General features: G+C 42.1%; 1 protein-coding gene across 1 annotated transcript in view; it reads right to left on the bottom strand.

The window, feature by feature from the left end:
• LOC115459081 (C2 domain-containing protein 3-like) overlaps positions 1-18,116 on the bottom strand; it is a 110,326-nt gene extending 92,210 nt beyond the window's left edge. The window contains exons 1-3 of the mRNA XM_030188944.1: positions 18,074-18,116; positions 14,623-14,892; positions 5,539-5,696 (exon numbers count right to left, since the gene is read on the bottom strand). Of these exons, the coding sequence (XP_030044804.1) occupies positions 5,539-5,696; positions 14,623-14,892; positions 18,074-18,116 (471 nt within the window). The remainder of the gene's footprint in view (positions 1-5,538; positions 5,697-14,622; positions 14,893-18,073) is intronic.
• Between the last annotated feature and the right edge of the window lie 776 nt (positions 18,117-18,892).

Genomic DNA, 18,892 nt, shown 5'->3' with positions numbered 1-18,892 from the left:
CACATGCCTATTTAGAAATATAAGGAATATGCAAATGTATACACATATACCATAAAATCTCAAAAACTGTTTATGTTCTTTTAAGCTGCTGCAAGTCATTTGGGGTTCTGGTTAATGATAGGCAAAGAGAGGCTGAGTAACAAAATAGAGGTTGCCAGTATAGTATATATGCCACGGAACTGAGCATATGTTGAAAGAGATGACAGAGTTAAAGAAAAAAAAGATCCTTGTCTGGGATAACTTAAAAAAATAGCACCTAGCTGCTATGGTGCCTAGGCGGAAGTGAACAGAATCTCACCAATGCATCGAGGGTAATTTTATAACAGGACGCCTAGGTTTGGAAGTGAAGGTTCCTATTTTTAACCAGTTTTATGAAGAAATATATTTATTGGTATACAGTGCCGTAGTGGGGGCGGCTGGCACCCGTGCCCCCCCCCCCCCCCACGGGTGCAGCACAGCGCCCCCCCCCCCCCCCCCCCGAGCGCATTGTAACTTACTTTGGCATCGAGGGGCGGGCGGGAGGACCGATCCGCCCCCGAGCCCACGTCGCTGGGAGCTGCGTCGGCTCCATTGGTTCCTTGCTCTCTCTGCCCCGGAACAGGAAGTAACCTGTTCCGGGGCAGAGGGAGCAAGGAACCAACAGAGACGACACCCCCCCCCCCCCAGCAGGGTGCACCCAGGGCGGACCGCCCCCCCCCCCCCTCCTATGCCACTGTTGGTATATGATGGCAAATAACAAGCAAACAGATAGAGATAATAGAAATCAAATCCCTTATTTCCCTCCTTCCTTTTTAACCAATTTTATAATAGGTAGTTATGTATCTCTATAAAGTATTAGTACAAACCCTGCAGAAAAAGCACCTAGACTGAAGGTGTGAACATTACGCCTGCTCAAACTTTTCTTGCATATTGTGCACAGGTTGTGTTAATCAAGCAAACTATTACATGACACTGGGAAGAGTGGATTGCATTGCAGATTGCACTGGGATAGTGCATGAAGATTGGCTACTTTCTTATCTCTTTTTTCTCTGGGGGGGGGAGATACTGGAGGCTGGGATGGGATCCCCCTATTTTATGTTTACAAAACAGCTTACTATTGATTATTGATTCAGGTATAACTTGATACCATTAACATTCTTCATAGGGATTCTCATCTCCTATTAAAAGAAGAGCTTACAAAGCCTACATTTAAAAAAAAAAAAAAAAAGTATGGCCACCATTGCCATATTTCATGAAACGCATCGTACTGAAATAGAACATAGAAAACTACAAACTTGGTGGGTTGGTGATTATACAGAAGCACCAGCTGTGGGTAAAATCGTCAGGTTAACTGTCTTAAAATTATAGGGGGTGACTTCACTTTTGGATGGAACTCATAATACTCAATCATAAATATGATCCCACAAAAGGGGTGACCGTGTTGTATGCAGCTCTAAATGTTACAGATGTATGGTGGATGCTCCATCCCACAGATCGAGATTTCAGTCACTTGTGTGATGCAAAGGCATTATAACATCCTCATTTTTTGTTTTCCATTCCTTTCCTAATAATACCTAACATTCTCTTTGCTTTCTTAGCTGCAGCAGCACACTGAGCAGAAGGTTTCAATGTATCATCAACGACGACACCTAGATCCCTTTCTTGGTCCGTGACTCCTAACATGGAAACTTGCATGACATAGCTATAATTCGGGTCCATGCATCACTTTGCACTTGCTCACATTAAACGTCATCTGCCATTTAGATGCCCAGCCTCCCAGTCTCGTAAGGTCCTCTTGTAATTTTTCACAATCCTCCCGCGATTTAACGACTTTGAATAACTACGTGTCATCAACAAATTTAATTACCTCACTAGTTACTCCCATCTCTAGGTCATTTATAATATGTTAAAAAGCAGCAGTCCCAGCACAGACCCCTGGGGAACCCCACTAACTTCCCTTCTCCATTGAGAAGACTGACCATTTAACCCTACTCTCTGTTTTCTATCTTTTAACCAGTTTTTAATCCACAATAGAACACTGCCTCCTACCCCATGACTCTCCAATTTCCTCTGGAGTCTTTCATGAGGTACTTTGTCAAACACCTTCTGAAAATCCAGATACACAATATCAACCGGCTCACCTTTATCCACATGTTTGTTCACCCTTCAAAGAAATGTAGTAGATTGGTGAGGCAAGATTTCCCTTCAGTAAATCCATGTTGACTTTGTCTCATTAATCCATGCTTTTGAATAGGCTCCCCCTTCCCCAGAATGTTGCCCAGTTCCTAACAAATCTAAAACCCTCCTCCCTGCAACGGCATCTCATCCACGAACTAAGACTCCGGAGCTCTGCCTGTCTCTTGGGCCCTGCGCGTGGAATGGGTAGCATTTCAGAAAATGCTACCCTAGAGGTTTTGGATTTGAGCTTTCTACGTAAGAGTCTAAATTTGACATCCAGAACCTCTCGCCCACATTTTCCTATGTCATTGGTACCCACATGTACCAAGACAGCCAACTCCTCCCCAGCACTATCTAAAATCCTATCTAGGTGACGCGTGAGGTCTGCCACCTTCGCACCAGGCAAGCAAGTCACCAGGCGATCCTCACATCCACCCAGCTATCTATATGCCTAATGATTGAATCACCAACTACAACAGCTGTCCTAACCCTCCCCTCCCGGGCAGCACTTGGGAGACATATCCTCGGTGCGAGAGGATAGTACATTTATTAGAAAAATAGCCATTTAACCCTACCCTCTTGTTTTCTGTCCAATAAGCGATTCCTAATCCACAGAAGGACATTCAAGCTCATTTTCAAAGCACTTAGCCTCCCAAAATTCCATAGAAACCTATGGAACTTAGCCTCCCAAAGTGCTTTGAAAATATGCCGTATTGCCTCCTATCCCATGACTTTTTAATTTTCTCAGGAGTCTCTCATGAGGAACTTTGTCAAATGTTTTCTGAAAATCTAGACACACTATCAACTGGCTCACGTTTATTCACGTCTTCAAAGAAATTAAGCAAATCGGTGAGGTAAAACATACCTTGGCTGAACCCATGGTGACTATCTCATTAAACCATGTTTGTCTATGTGTTCCTGTAATTTTATTCTTTATAATAGTTTCCACTATTCTGCTCGGCACTGAAGTCAGGCTTACCGGTCTGTAATTTCCCGGATCACCCCGGAACCCTTTTTAAAAATCAGCATTACACTGGCCACCCTGCAATCTTCAGGCACTATGGACAATTTAACCAAGACCAATTGTAGAGGGTTACCAGATACACTGCATGAGCACACTATACACCCATACCTGAGAGGGGGGTGGGTTGGAGACATCTCCCTATATACCAAGAAGGTTTAAATTTACTTTCATATTAATGTGATAATGTTATTCCTTTTTGCACAGTTTGGGGTTGGGGGGAACTTACGGAGTGACTTTAGAAATATGAGTTTCTATAGGAGGAACTTATAAGGGTATAGATCTGGAAGAACCTGATGGTTTCATAAGAATGTTTAATGTTTGTACCTGGTTTTGCACTATACTGCAGTAAACTGTTGTAAAATTTTGAAAAAAAAATATTTAAAAAATAAACAAAATGGAGAAGTAGCCTACTGATTAAGAAGAGTAGGTTGTGAACCAGGATTCAAACCCTGCTCCTCCTACTGATGCTCTTTGTAACCTTGTTCTCCATTACCTCAGGTACAACTTAGACTCTAAACCCTCTTGGAGCGTGGAAATAATTAGTGTACCTCATTTTATCTTGCCTTGAGTTGTTCTTGGAAGAAATGAGGAATAAACAAAGACAGTACAATGATTAGGTTTTGTTTTTCACTTAAGACAGAATTTACCAACAGTGCTAGTGAGGAGTGTTTGCACCACTGGAAGAAGTAGGAAGAAAGCAGCAGTAGAGGTAACCTGGTGCCACTTTGGTAGCTTTCCCCTGAATTGCTTTGACTATCTAAAGATTTGATACCAAAATGAGTCAAGCAAAAGAAGAGCAATGGTCAATAAAGATTCTTATAAATTAAAAAAAATATATTGAGTGGAGTGGAACAGGTGGATGTGAAGCGTCTGTTCACGCTTTCCAAAAATACTAGGACTAGGGGGCATGTGATGAAACTACAGTGTAGTAAATTTAAAACAAATCGGAGAAATATTTTCTTCACCCAAGGCATAATTAAACTCTGGAATTCGTTGCCGGAGAACATGGTGAAGGCGGTTAACTTAGCAGAGTTTAAAAAGGGGTTAGACGGTTTCCTAAAGGACAAGTCCATAAACCACTACTAAATGGGAAAAATCCACAATTCCAGGAATAACATGTATAGAATGTTTGTACGTTTGGGAAGCTCGCCAGGTGCCCTTGGCCTGGATTAGCTACTGTCGTGGGCAGGATGCTGGGCTCGATGGACCTTTGGTCTTTTCCCAGTGTGGCATTACTTATGTACTTACTTATGTACTTATGTTCAAACTAACATGCACATCAACACACTAGTTATATAAACGATACTAAAACTGTGAAAGGTCAAGTCATGAAAATTACATCCAAAATTAAGGCAACCATTCTCTGTCTTTTGTTAAATTACTTTAAATCATTTTAATTGATGCAATTTTGGAACACATACAAGTCAAGAAGCAAACCTCTACAACTCTGTCCTTGGGAGTATGCTCTTTGGAAGGGCAGATAGATGTGAAACTCTTGGTAAGGGAAGAAGTTTGCTTTTTCATAAACTTGGGCACTTGGGAAGAAATGTTTAATCCAACACTGGATTCAGGATAACGTTGGAAGTCAGGGAGGCTGGGAAAAGATTTCTGATTCTTTGGGAGGCCTATATCCAAACCTTGCCACCAAGAGTACGGAGCATGGTTTTAATATGAATTGCATATGTAATCCACTTAATATGTTTGTTTAGCAGATAAGTATGAAGGATGAGTGGGGTGCTTTTGGTGGGGGGGGGGGGGAGAGGGTTCAGAGATGGCTGGGTATCAGTAGGATGAGTTAATAGGTTACTAGATATAGATGGTAGAGGGTCATAAGAGACTCAAGAAGAACGTCAGGAAGTATTTTTTCACAGAGAGGGTGGTGGATAGGCGGAATGCCCTCCCGCGGGAGGTGGTGGAGATAAAAACGGTAACGGAATTCAAACATGCGTGGGATAAGAATAAAGGAATCCTGTGCGAAGGAAGGGATCCTCAGGAGCTTAGTCAAGATCGGGAGGTGGGGCTGATGGTTGGGAGGCGGGGATAGTGCTGGGCAGACTTATACGGTCTGTGCAAGAGCTGGTGGTTGGGAGGCGGGGTTGGTGGTTGGGAGGCGGGGATAGGGCTGGCCAGACTTATACGGTCTGTGCACTGAAGAGGACAGTACAAATAAAAAAGTAGCACATATGAATTTATCTTCTTGGGCAGACTGGATGGACCGTGCAGGTGTTTTTCTGCCGTCATCTAACTATGTTTATATTGATTCATGGGACATCTTTTGACTGCCTCATTGAACACAGTAGCTTTTTCCAGCAAACAAATGATTGATGGAAATAATATATTTAAAATACAGTAACTACCTTAAGTTCCCCAAGTTTCTCGGATGTTGGTGAAACAATTGTGAAAAATCCACCAATTGGATGATCTGGAGACAGATGTGGCAGCCCATGGACTTGGACTCTTCCAATAGGAAGATGATCAAGTTTGGTCATCACCTCCAGTACAAGCACGTCCATATCTACAGCAGATAAACAGTCAAGATAGATTAGATTATACATATAATTTGACAAATGATATCCATTTGTGATACACGTGCTGAATGGAAAACCACATCTTTTCATCAGTTTTAGTGTTTTATTGCCCAAGTCATAAAATTAAATATACTGCTTTGCATATCAATTTTATTCTGAAGTTTATATTCTTAAAAAATAATATCACAGTTTTTTTTTTAAACAGCCTTACCCTTAATATATCACCAGCTAAAGTACAGTGCATGTCAGACCTTGGCAGTGCTACACAGTTTATCAACAAGTTACTGATGTAAAAGACAACTTATTTCTCGTATTTCGGACTCCCTTCCCTTCTCTGACTACTCTCTGACCCTATAGGAGTGGAGGAGTGGCCTAGTGGTTAGGGTGGTGGACTTTGGTCCTGGGGAACTGAGTTCGATTCCCACTTCAGGCACAGGGAGCTCCTTGTGACTCTGGGCAAGTCACTTAACCCTCCATTGCCCCATGTAAGCCGCATTGAGCCTGCCATGAGTGGGAAAGCCCAGGGTACAAATGTAACAAAAATAAAATAGATACTATTGGAGATTCTACATGGAATGTTGCTACTATTGGAGATTCTACATGGAATGTTGCTATTCCACTAGCAACATTCCATGTAGAAGGCTGCGCAGGCTTCTGTTTCTGTGAGTCTGACGTCCTGCACGTACGTGCAGGACGTCAGACTCACAGAAGCAGAAGCCTGCGCGGCCACATTGGTGATCTGCAAGGGCCGACTTCTACATGGAATGTTGCTAGTGGAATAGCAACATTCCATGTAGAATCTCAAATAGTAGCAACAGTGGAGGAGTGGCCTAGTGGTTAGGGTGGTGGACTTTGGTCCTGGGGAACTGAGGAACTGAGTTCGATTCCCACTTCAGGCACAGGCAGCTCCTTGTGACACTGGGCAAGTCACTTAACCCTCCATTGCCTGCTGCATTGAGCCTGCCATGAGTGGGAAAGCGCGGGGTACAAATGTAACTAAAATAAAAAAAAATAAAATATCTCAAAATGCAGAAAACAGTTCAAACCAGCATTCCCTCAAATCTGCACAAAAGTTCTCTAGTACTTCAATATTGTGTTTTGAATTATGAGAACCAGTCACCACCCAAGGACCTAGGCCTTGTGGACAATACAATTAAATCCTCTGCTCTGTGTACAGTGACAGCCCAAAACAAATAGAATGTTAGAAATTATTATGAAAGGAATAAAGAATAAAATGGAGTACATCATATTTTATTTATTTAATACACTTGTACCCCACATTATCCCAACACAACTGCTGGCTCAATGTGGCTTACAAAATCTGGAAGGTGTTAAACTCCGGTAAATTTAGTTACAAAATAAAGTAGAGGAAGCAAAAGATCATAAAGCGGAAAATGTTATACATGGAACATGACTAAAGAATACGTCCATATTGCCTCTGTATTGCTCCTTGGTGTAACTGCATCTTGACTACTGTGTGCAATTGTGGTCACTGCAGCTCAAAGATATAGCTGAATTAGAACATGGACAGAGAAAGTGACCAAAACAATAAAGGGGATGGAAGACGTCCCCCTATGGAGAAAGGCTGGAGAGGTTAGAGCTCTTTATCATGAAGAAAAGATGACCAAGTCGATATATCATAGGGGTCTGTAAAGTCAAGAGTACAAAGACTAGAGAACACACTTAAATTACTAAGCAGTGCATTTAAAACAAAATGGAAAATTACTTTTTTCAGTCAATACATAATTAAGTTCTCAGATCCTTTGACAGGAGATGATGTGATAAAAGCAGTGTAGCTGGGATTAAAAGGAGCCGGACAAGCTCCTGGAGCCATTCTTGGAAAATAACATATGCATGTAGATTTGAAAATTCAGCCTACATTATAATTCGCCGACATTTCACCCACACAAACAGCAAGTCCAAAATGTGCAGCAACTTTATATCCACAAACTGAATAATATTTTTCCACCTTTGGTTCTAAAATTGTACAACAACCTAGGTACAATAAACAAGGTGGTGGCTCAGTCTTGAATTATAAAAATTGTTTTAACATAATGGTTATTAATTCCCTGGCATTAATGCCTCTGGCATTAAAATTTTAGTATTTATTTTACTCTGCCGTACTCCTGGCAAGTGGAGTGATATTCAGGAATTATTATATGACTAGTAAAAAAGCCCCGTTTCTGATGCAAATGAAACGGGGGCTAGCAAGGTTTTCTTCTGTGTGCATGTGGGAGTGTGTGTTTCCCTGCCCTCTCTCCCTTCCCCTGTGCTGTGTCCCCTCCCCCCTCGGAGTCGAGTCCTTCAGTGTGTGTTTGTGTTACAGAAATAGTGAAGGCTTCTGCCCTCTCTCCCCTCCCCCCTCTGAGTCCTTCACTGTTACAGAGAGAGCGATTTGATTTCGTGCTTTGCTGTGTTTTCCTTCACTGTTTGTGTTACAGAGAGAGTGAGGGCGGGGCAGACACTCATGGGGAAACCGGATATCTCTCCCCCTTCACACTTCCGGCTGGAGGCTTCATTTAGAACGTTGGTGGTGCCTTTTATATAGAGAGATTTTATTACACAATTTGTTACAGAATTTAAGTATTTTATTAGGCAATACAAACTTACGTTTAGAGAACTTAGCAGATTCTAATGTCTTGAATTTCTGTTCCTTTCTGAATTTGTTAGGTTTTATGTTTCCACTTGATTATCTTAGCTTATACCATGGAAACATATTTAAATATTTCCTCTACAGATTATTGGCTGGAAACCTCTTCTTTGGTTAGACCACTATTCCCTAGAATTTACACTCAGATGGAGAGCATTTGTACAATAAATAAGGCCGCTTCAAGGTAGCCATCTCTCCAGAAGTAAAATAGATGCTCGAGAGTTATATGGTCTCCGATTACTTCAAGTTTAGATTTAACATTATCTGACTCAACAATAATGTTACAGAATTCATAAGGGTGTGTTGGATATATTTAATAAAATTGCCCCTTTAATGAATCTTCCCATACCTTGTAGGCATTTAACACCTTGGTTTAAAATAAGAGCGTAGGAAATTAGAAAGAACCTGGAGGAAACATGGAAATCCTGGAACTAGATTATTATGGTTATCAAAAATTAAATGCAATACAGTCTCTACTATCCAACGTAAATGGAACTGACCTGTTGTCGGACAAGTCGGATAATATGGAAAACGGTAACCCCGAAAACAATGCATAAATGAAGGCAAAGGGTTCTTGATTTTTAAAAATTCTTGATTAACAACACTATAGCGCTAAAACATCATTACTATACTGTAATATACTATAACATGACCAACACTGTAAAAACAATTATAGAGAGTACTGTACTATATAGTAGCAATGCAACTGACAAACATAAATTATAAAAGTGTTTTATAAAATTTTGTGATTAATGTTTGTTTCCCCATTTTTCTTCTCTTCATCGCTGCAAGGTCACACCAGCATGTTGTAGGATGAGATAAATAATACCTAGGGCAACAGGTACCCACAGATTACTTATACCAAGATTCCCTGATGCATAAGTCTGCCAAACAGACTCACTAGCTCTGTCTAGGGTGAGATACAGGAATCTTGCTTCTGGCACCTCTCCAGGTGTTGGTGTGTAGAGTGAAAAAGAAAGACACAGCTGATAGATAGATATATATTAGCTTTATTATGGATAAGAAAATAGAAATACTCTGCACTAGCTTATGCAATAAAAATATCCCTTACTGATATGAGCACTACCAAAATATATTGTCTAAACTACACTGATTATCCTGAGACTAAGTACGGTAATGATTAGAACAGTACAAATGATAACCTAATAATCCTTATGAAACTTATCACATCTTATGCAAAATACATATTAGCAGCTGTCCCTGACCAAGAGCTGACATAAACCAGTCGTACTTAGATAAAACCACTGCCTAACCCCAGACCAGGAAATATATCACTGTGATCTTACCACGCTGTCGTGATGACGGCTTCAGATAAGACCGGAGCAGAATCTCCCCAGACGCTATTTTAGCTGTCGGTGTCTTAGGTAGTGCAGGTCTTTATTAGCCCACGTAGGTTCCCGTCACTCCTTTGGTTATCAGAGCCAATATCTCTGCCACAGGTATTTGCACCAGGATGCAGGTCACGAGGTTAGTATCATACAAAGTCTCTGGCTCCCCCGAGCCTTGCTGGATTTCTCAGGTCCTCTTACCAGTTGCCCCCCCTTCCAAGGATCTCCGACTCACTAACTTACTTCTGTTCCCGCTTTCCCCGTACCTCTCGGTCAGGTGACGGTAGGAACCAATCATGATCTTGTCCAGTTCAGTACATGGGCAAGAAGAGTTCTTTGTTTTGTGACCTTGGAGAATGGTAACTTCTGGAGCCATGTCTGCCTCCCTACTCCGTTCTCAGGGTGATAGAAGGGGGTGTTTAGAACACAGACTGTCCTTGGCTTTAGCAAGCCTGTCAGTGATTTTCCACAAGCTGAAGCTGGATCTTGCTGACACAGAGATGTTGCAGCAGCCATCTTATTATACCAAGATATCATAGGCTTGTATAGGCCAAGACCAGCTTAGGCTAGATCACAGGGAAATACCCCTACAATGTCAATAACATTACATCAGTAGCTGTCACTTCCTCTTGTTGTTCCACAGATGATCTTATTACAGCTACGATGTTAATCTTAGCTGCTTTTGAAGGAGTAGATTACATACAGTTGTTGGTTAGGTTGAGCGAGTATGGAATAAACGGGACGGTTCCAAACTAGTTTGGAGAGTTTTTACAAAAGAGATCATAGAGTCAGGGTGCCGCTGCGCTCCCCGCTTTCACCGTCTTTGTTTAACCTTTATCCCAGTAGGATGGGTTGTATTTTATCAATTTATTTTAGTTACATTTGTACCCTGCGCTTTCCCACTCATGGCAGGCTCAATGCAGCTTACATGGGGCAATGGAGGGTTAAGTGACTTGCCCAGAGTCACAAGGAGCTGCCTGTGCCTGAAGTGGGAATCAAACTCAGTTCCCCAAGACCAGAGTCCACCACCCTAACCACTAGGCCACTCCTCCACTGTTGCTACTATTTGAGATTCTACATGGAATGTTGCTATTCCACTAGCAACATTCCATGTAGAAGTCGGCCCTTGCAGATCACCAATGTGGCCGCGCAGGCTTCTGCTTCTGTGAGTCTGACGTCCTGTCAGACTCACAGAAACAGAAGCCTGCGCAGCCTTCTACATGGAATAGCAACATTCCATGTAGAATCTCCAATAGTATCTATTTTATTTTTGTTACATTTGTACCCTGCGCTTTCCCACTCATGGCAGGCTCAATGCGGCTTACATGGGGCAATGGAGGGTTAAGTGACTTGCCCAGAGTCACAAGGAGCTGCCTGTGCCTGAAGTGGGAATCAAACTCAGTTCCTCAGTTCCCCAGGACCAGAGTCCACCACCCTAACCACTAGGCCACTCCTCCACTCAATGTTCAGCGTTAGTCTTCTCATATGCAGATATTTTTTTGCCATGCACTGCTTTAGATAACATTTGAAGATATAATAACCTCCTTCAAACAGCATATTATAAGGACAGAGAATTGGGCTAATGAAATGTTTTTAAAAACTGAATAGGTTGAAGACAAACGTAGTCTGGTTTGGAGCTTATGAGCTATTACCAACGAAACATCTTATGGTGGATTCAGGGGAAAAATTGCAACTTGAAGATCACACTAAACTTCTTGGGATAATAACTGACTCAAATTTGCTGTTTGACCTACATCTAAAAGCTTTAACAAAAACATTTTTCTTTAGGCTCAGACAACTGAGGGCAATACGTTCTATGCTACACCCATGTAGTTTTAAAAGTGTGGCACAGACTATTCTTTTGCCATACTTGGATTATTGCAATTCAATACATGGAGGCCTTTCATGTAAATTAGTAAATAATTTTTTTTTGCCCATGCGTGGGATAAACATAAAGGAATCCTGTGCAGAAGGAAGGGATCCTCAGGAGCGTAGCCTAGAATGGGTGGCAGAGCTGGTGGTTGGGAGGCGGGGCTAGTGCTGGGCAGACTTATACGGTCTGTGCTGGGGCTGGTGGTTGGGAGGCGGGACTAGTGCTGGGCAGACTTATACGGTCTGTGCCGGGGCTGGTGGTTGGGCGGCGGGGATAGTGCTGGGCAGACTTATACGGTCTGTGCCAGAGCCGGTGGTGGGAGGCGGGACTGGTAGTTGGGAGGCGGGATAGTGCTGGGCAGACTTATATGGTCTGTGCCAGAGCCAGTGGTGGGAGGCAGGGATAATGCTGGGCAGACTTATACAGTATGTGTCAGAGTTGGTGGTGGGAGGCGGGACTGGTAGTTGGGAGGCGGGGATAGTGCTGGGCAGACTTATAGGGTCTGTGCCAGAGCTGGTGGTTGGGAGGCGGGGTTGGTGGTTGGGAGGCGGGGATAGGGCTGGCCAGACTTATACGGTCTGTGCACTGAAGAGGACAGTACAAATAAAAAAGTAGCACATATGAATTTATCTTCTTGGGCAGACTGGATGGAACGTGCAGGTCTTTTTCTGCCGTCATCTACTATGTCTACTATGTTACTATGTTAAATTACAATTTCTGCAGAACATAGCAGCCAGACTGATATTTGGACTGGGTAAATATGAGAGGGCTACCCCGCAGTTGCACAATTTACACTGGCTTAAAGTTAGTTTTAGAATACAATGAGGTACATTTTCGAAAGAAACGCACAAGTTGGAATTTGGACATCTTTGTAAAATCTCCAAAACTGGAGGCAGTGAAAACCGTATTTTTGAAAAAAGATGGACGTCCATCTTTTGTTTCTAAAGTACCATCGACGTCCTTGGATTTGGACATCCCTAGACATGGACGTCTTTGACTTTCGGTGATTTTCGAAACCAAAGACGTCCATGTCAAAAAAACGTCCAAATGCAAGCCATTTCGACGTGGGAGGAACTTTATAAATTGCACACGAAACAACTGGCACCCAATGTAACTCCCTTAAAACTGGTAATATGACAAGAATGAGCCATACTTGTTAATAACCTTGCTGTTGCATTTTGAGCTATCTGTAAAGTCTGTAGAATATTATTTGGAAGCCTTAACAAGGCATTACAGTAGTCAAATGCAGGTATAACTAATTCTTGCAAAACCATGCAGAAATTATCAGTAGATAACAAGTTTTTCAACCGTCTAAGTTTCAATTTAAAGAAAACCTTCCAAATTATACTAGATACATAAGGTTTGAATGACAATGATGAATCAACAATCACTCCTAGGTACTGACGTTTTGTAACAATTGAAACCTCCACACCAATGGAGGAGTAGCCTAGTGCTTAGTGTGGTGGACTTTGATCCTGGGGACCTGGGTTCGATTCCCACTGCAGCTTCTTGTGACTCTGGGCAAGTCACTTAACCCTCCATTGCCCCAGGTACAAATAAGTACCTGTATATAATATGTAAACCGCTTTGAATGTAGTTGCAAAAACCACAGAAAGGCGGTATATTAAGTACCATTCCCAACATACTACAAGGAAACTCTATAGGTACAGGTTTACCTGACAAAATCTGAATTTGTGTCTTACTAAGATTCAGTTGAACCAATTTCTAATCACCTGCAAACAAATATTCAGAAAACATACAGATTCTTTTACTGAATTCTTCAAGGAAAAATACAACTGAATGTCATCAGCATATACTTTGAATTGAACTCCTAGTGATGTCCCCCCCACACAACAGAGTGGGGCAAGGTACATATTGAAGAGTAGCACAGAAAGCAATGAACCTTGTGGTACAACCAATATGAGATTTCGCTCCCACTCTGTACACAAAAGCATCAATTTGACAAAAATAAATAAATCTAAACCAACTCAAAACTGTACCATGAATACCAAAACTATATATAGTCTATTCAAAACTTGCTATACTGCTAAACTGACACAGCAGTTCCCAGTGATGTACAGGCTAAAATAGAAAAGAAACAGAAAGGAACTCTATAAAATTAACAGAACAGTGAGAGAGAAAAACAACAGAAAGGATGGAGCAAAGAAACGCTAAGCAAGGAGAAGTAGAGACTGACCAAAAAGGCAAATCCAACACTGAAGATATTGTGAAGAACTACTTTATTGTTGCTGACCCGACACGGTCCGTGTTTCGGCGCCACAAGACGCCTACTGCAGGGGTCATGCATTGGTTCTTCGGAGAAAAAGCTTTATATTCAAAGCCGTTGGGAGAAACCCACTCAAGAGGCTGTGGTGCAACCAAACTGGCCAAAGGGCATTCACAAATCAATGGACACACACTAACAACTACACGCAGACCCCGCTGTGGCTGTTAGTATGTGTCCACTGATTTGTGAATGCCCTTTGGCCAGTTTGGTTGCACCACAGCCTCTTGAGTGGGTTTCTCCCGACTGCTTTGAATATAAAGTGTTCTCCGAGGAACCAATGCATGACCCCTGATGTCGGTGTCTTGTTGCGCCGAAACATGGATCGGGTTGGGTCACCCTTTATCAGAAACAATAAAGTAGTTCTTCACAATATCTCCAGTGTTGGATTTGCCTTTTTGGTCAGCCTCTACTTCTTCTTGCTTGGACTTCCTGACGTAGAGGTTGCCTCCTGCACTTGGTTTTGACACAAAGAAACGCTAAACATAAGGCTAGCAATTCCCGTGCAGCAATGCAGACAAAACCCATTCAAATTGTCTGCATTGCCACACCGGGAATCACTAGTGTGGTTTAGTAAAAAGGGGTAGATAAAGAGAAGAATCAAGCCAACAAAAAAATAAATTCTAACATTAACTCAGAACAGGAGGAAACAGAAACTGGAAAGTAGTGGGGAGGAGCAAGAACCTATTAATCAAAAAATTATGTCACAGTGTCAATGCAAAACTAATATCTAACATTACCATCAAATATTCTTCACCTGTTAAATATGAAGCAAACTGCTTTGGTCCACAGCGGATAGCATAACGTGTGGTTGTTTTCACTGCTTTCTGCTCCAGCTGGGTGGTATCCCTTGGCCGAAATGTTGTCCCATCTGATGTCTCCCCCCACCATCTCACCCTGATGATGGTGGGAGCTGGTGGTTTTGGGATAGTCCATAAGATTTTACAGACTGTGAGTTTCAGAAAGCAGCGCAGTTGCCCTTCAACTAGAGGTGGCAAGCTTGTAGAAGGAGAAACATCGCTAGCCCCTATGAGTAAAGAAAATATACACTATAAGACTCTAAACAGCTCACAATTAGGCCATATGCACTAAGTATCTTTAAAACAGACCCAAAAGGATGTACTATGCTTTTTTCCTATTGAAACAAAATGAGAGCAACTTTTAAAAATTAAACAGGGAGAAGGCCCTAACTTTCACTATGATGAATGGAACAAGATTCCCAAATTCTACTCCTGTTCTTTCACTAACTTTTAGGTATACATTTGTACCATTTGTTGTATTTCAAATGTTTACTTATTATTTTGGATTTAGTTCACACCTTTTGTGATAGTAGCTCAAAATAGTTTACACTCAAGTACACTAAGTATAGTTCTCTGTCACCGGAGGGCTTACAATCTAATTTTGTATCTGAGGAAATAGAGAATTAAGGAGTCCTTTTACTAAGCTGCTGTAAAAATAGGGCTTGGCAAACTCTTACATAGGTATTTCCCGCACGCTAAGGCCATTTTTACCACCGGAATAAAAATGTCTTTTTTCTATTTTTTGCATTCATGACCGTGCGCTGATGTTGCCATTAAAGTGCAACCATTTTGTTAAATTACCATGTGCGCACTTACTACCACTCACTTTGTAGTTGGTAAGGGATCATAAGGTATCCGTGCACTAACTGGTTAGAGTGGGAATGCCCGCTCTCTGCCTCAACAAAAAAATACAGTGGGGGAAATAAGTATTTGATCCCTTGCTGATTTTGTAAGTTTGCCCACTGACAAAGACATGAGCAGCCCATAATTGAAGGGTAGGTTATTGGTAACAGTGAGAGATAGCACATCACAAATTAAATCCGGAAAATCACATTGTGGAAAGTATATGAATTTATTTGCATTCTGCAGAGGGAAATAAGTATTTGATCCCCCACCAACCAGTAAGAGATCTGGCCCCTACAGACCAGGTAGATGCTCCAAATCAACTCGTTACCTGCATGACAGACAGCTGTCGGCAATGGTCACCTGTATGAAAGACACCTGTCCACAGACTCAGTGAATCAGTCAGACTCTAACCTCTACAAAATGGCCAAGAGCAAGGAGCTGTCTAAGGATGTCAGGGACAAGATCATACACCTGCACAAGGCTGGAATGGGCTACAAAACCATCAGTAAGACGCTGGGCGAGAAGGAGACAACTGTTGGTGCCATAGTAAGAAAATGGAAGAAGTACAAAATGACTGTCAATCGACAAAGATCTGGGGCTCCACGCAAAATCTCACCTCGTGGGGTATCCTTGATCATGAGGAAGGTTAGAAATCAGCCTACAACTACAAGGGGGGAACTTGTCAATGATCTCAAGGCAGCTGGGACCACTGTCACCACGAAACCATTGGTAACACATTACGACATAACGGATTGCAATCCTGCAGTGCCCGCAAGGTCCCCCTGCTCCGGAAGGCACATGTGACGGCCCGTCTGAAGTTTGCCAGTGAACACCTGGATGATGCCGAGAGTGATTGGGAGAAGGTGCTGTGGTCAGATGAGACAAAAATTGAGCTCTTTGGCATGAACTCAACTCGCCGTGTTTGGAGGAAGAGAAATGCTGCCTATGACCCAAAGAACACCGTCCCCACTGTCAAGCATGGAGGTGGAAATGTTATGTTTTGGGGGTGTTTCTCTGCTAAGGGCACAGGACTACTTCACCGCATCAATGGGAGAATGGATGGGGCCATGTACCGTACAATTCTGAGTGACAACCTCCTTCCCTCCGCCAGGGCCTTAAAAATGGGTCGTGGCTGGGTCTTCCAGCACGACAATGACCCAAAACATACAGCCAAGGCAACAAAGGAGTGGCTCAGGAAGAAGCACATTAGGGTCATGGAGTGGCCTAGCCAGTCACCAGACCTTAATCCCATTGAAAACTTATGGAGGGAGCTGAAGCTGCGAGTTGCCAAGCGACAGCCCAGAACTCTTAATGATTTAGAGATGATCTGCAAAGAGGAGTGGACCAAAATTCCTCCTGACATGTGTGCAAACCTCATCATCAACTACAGAAGACGTCTGACCGCTGTGCTTGCCAACAAGGGTTTTGCCACCAAGTATTAGGTCTTGTTTGCCAGAGGGATTAAATACTTATTTCCCTCTGCAGAATGCAAATAAATTCATATACTTTCCACAATGTGATTTTCCGGATTTAATTTGTGATGTGCTATCTCTCACTGTTACCAATAACCTAGCCTTCAATTATGGGCTGCTCATGTCTTTGTCAGTGGGCAAACTTACAAAATCAGCAAGGGATCAAATACTTATTTCCCCCACTGTATATATATAATTTTTTTTTTTTTTTTTGCTGCGTTAGGTGCAAGTTAGTGCCGGAATCGGCTAACGTCGTTTACGGTAATATGTAAGCCACATTGAGCCTGCAAAATGGTGGGAAAATGTGGGATACAAATGCTACAAATAATAATAATAATAATAATAATACAGCTTAGTAAAAGGGCCCCTAAGTGACTTGCCTAAGATCACAAGGAGCAGCAGCAGATTTGAAAAGGGATTACCTGGTTGTTAAACCAATGATGTAATCACTAGGCTGCTCCTCCACAAGATGCATATAAAGTATGTTATTAAGAGCTTGTCTGAGGTTGAGTGGGCATGGAAATAAAGCTTAGCAAACAATTATAATTTGAGGGGATACCTATTAATTGAACTGACAATACATTTCTTGACCACCTTTGAGAAGCTGATCCCCCTTCCTGAAATCAAAACAGGACTCCGTGGAGGAAGACAGAGAGACAACTCACTGACATGACAAAAGCTCAGACAACTATCCCAGATGGAATGAACAGTTGTTCCCATTTTATTTATTTGTATTTATTTATTGCATTTGTATCCCACGTTTTCCCACCTCTTTGCAGGCTCCATGTGGCTTACAATACATCATGGATAGTGGAAATGAGAAGAGAATAGACATTTGGTATTACAGAAGGATTTGGGTTGCATGGTAATGGAATACATAATAGTGATATAATAGAAAGCATTTTAGATCTATGAGGGAAAAAAATAGTCTATCTCCCGTCCCATTTTAAATTTAGACCTCTCCTATTTCCAGTAAACAGCGTATTTTTAATTTTATTCTGCTTAAACAACTCGACCCAGGGAAAGCAATGTCCCTTTCCAGCCATGGCTGTGTGAGAAACTCAGGAGCCCTCTGGAACGCGCGCGTTACCTTTCTTCCGCCGGCTGCCCGGTAGCCCCTTCCGCGTCTTCATGCTGTGCTGACAGCCGTTACGCTTCCCAATGACCCATCAAAGCTCGAACTGTCCACAGTGTCCAGCACTCTAACTGTTCCCTCAGCAACGCGGCGGAAGTTGAAACCAACAACCGCCTGCGCCTGCCCACATCCTCCGGCGGGCAACCCGCAGCCTTGAGTTGCCGGAAGTGACGTCACAGCACAAAGCGTGTCGGGAGTTGTAGTACGCTCCCTCCGTCCCTCATTGAAAGAGAGGGTACTATTTTTTACTTTTTTTAATGTTCAGTTGATTTATTTACTTACTATAACACTTTTTCTGTTTACATTAATGCAACTCAGTGCATTAATGCGTAACATTTCAAATAATCTAGGAATGTTTCACTGCACTCAGAATTTTGTAGACCGTCCTCTATCATATTTCCCCTCTGCTTTCTTCAATGACAGTCATTCCATCCCTTTATTAATTTTGGTTGCCCTTCTCTGTATCCTTTCTAATTCTGCTTTTTTTTTATACAACAACAAGAATTGCACAAAAATAACTGGTTTGTTAAAGAGGATTGAACTACTGCTGTACACTTTGTCAGAGACATGCTGACAGGGAGAGTAATTTTATAAACAGCTAGCTAACTTGTTGGTAGGTATGTGTGCATAAGTTACTCTAAGTAAAAGTACATGTGTACACCTGCTATTTTGTATTCTCATAACTTCCTGGCTCGGAACAACTCTGTTCAGTCAGAAAAGCTTATTCAGATACAGTCTGTATATTCATATGCTGTGAGCAATGTTATAAAATAC

Source organism: Microcaecilia unicolor, unplaced genomic scaffold (assembly GCF_901765095.1).
Source record: "Microcaecilia unicolor unplaced genomic scaffold, aMicUni1.1, whole genome shotgun sequence".
In the NCBI taxonomy this organism is placed as follows: Eukaryota; Metazoa; Chordata; class Amphibia; order Gymnophiona; family Siphonopidae; genus Microcaecilia; species Microcaecilia unicolor.
The sequence above is the reverse complement of the archived record's forward strand: the minus strand, read 5'-3'. Positions and strand labels throughout refer to the sequence as shown.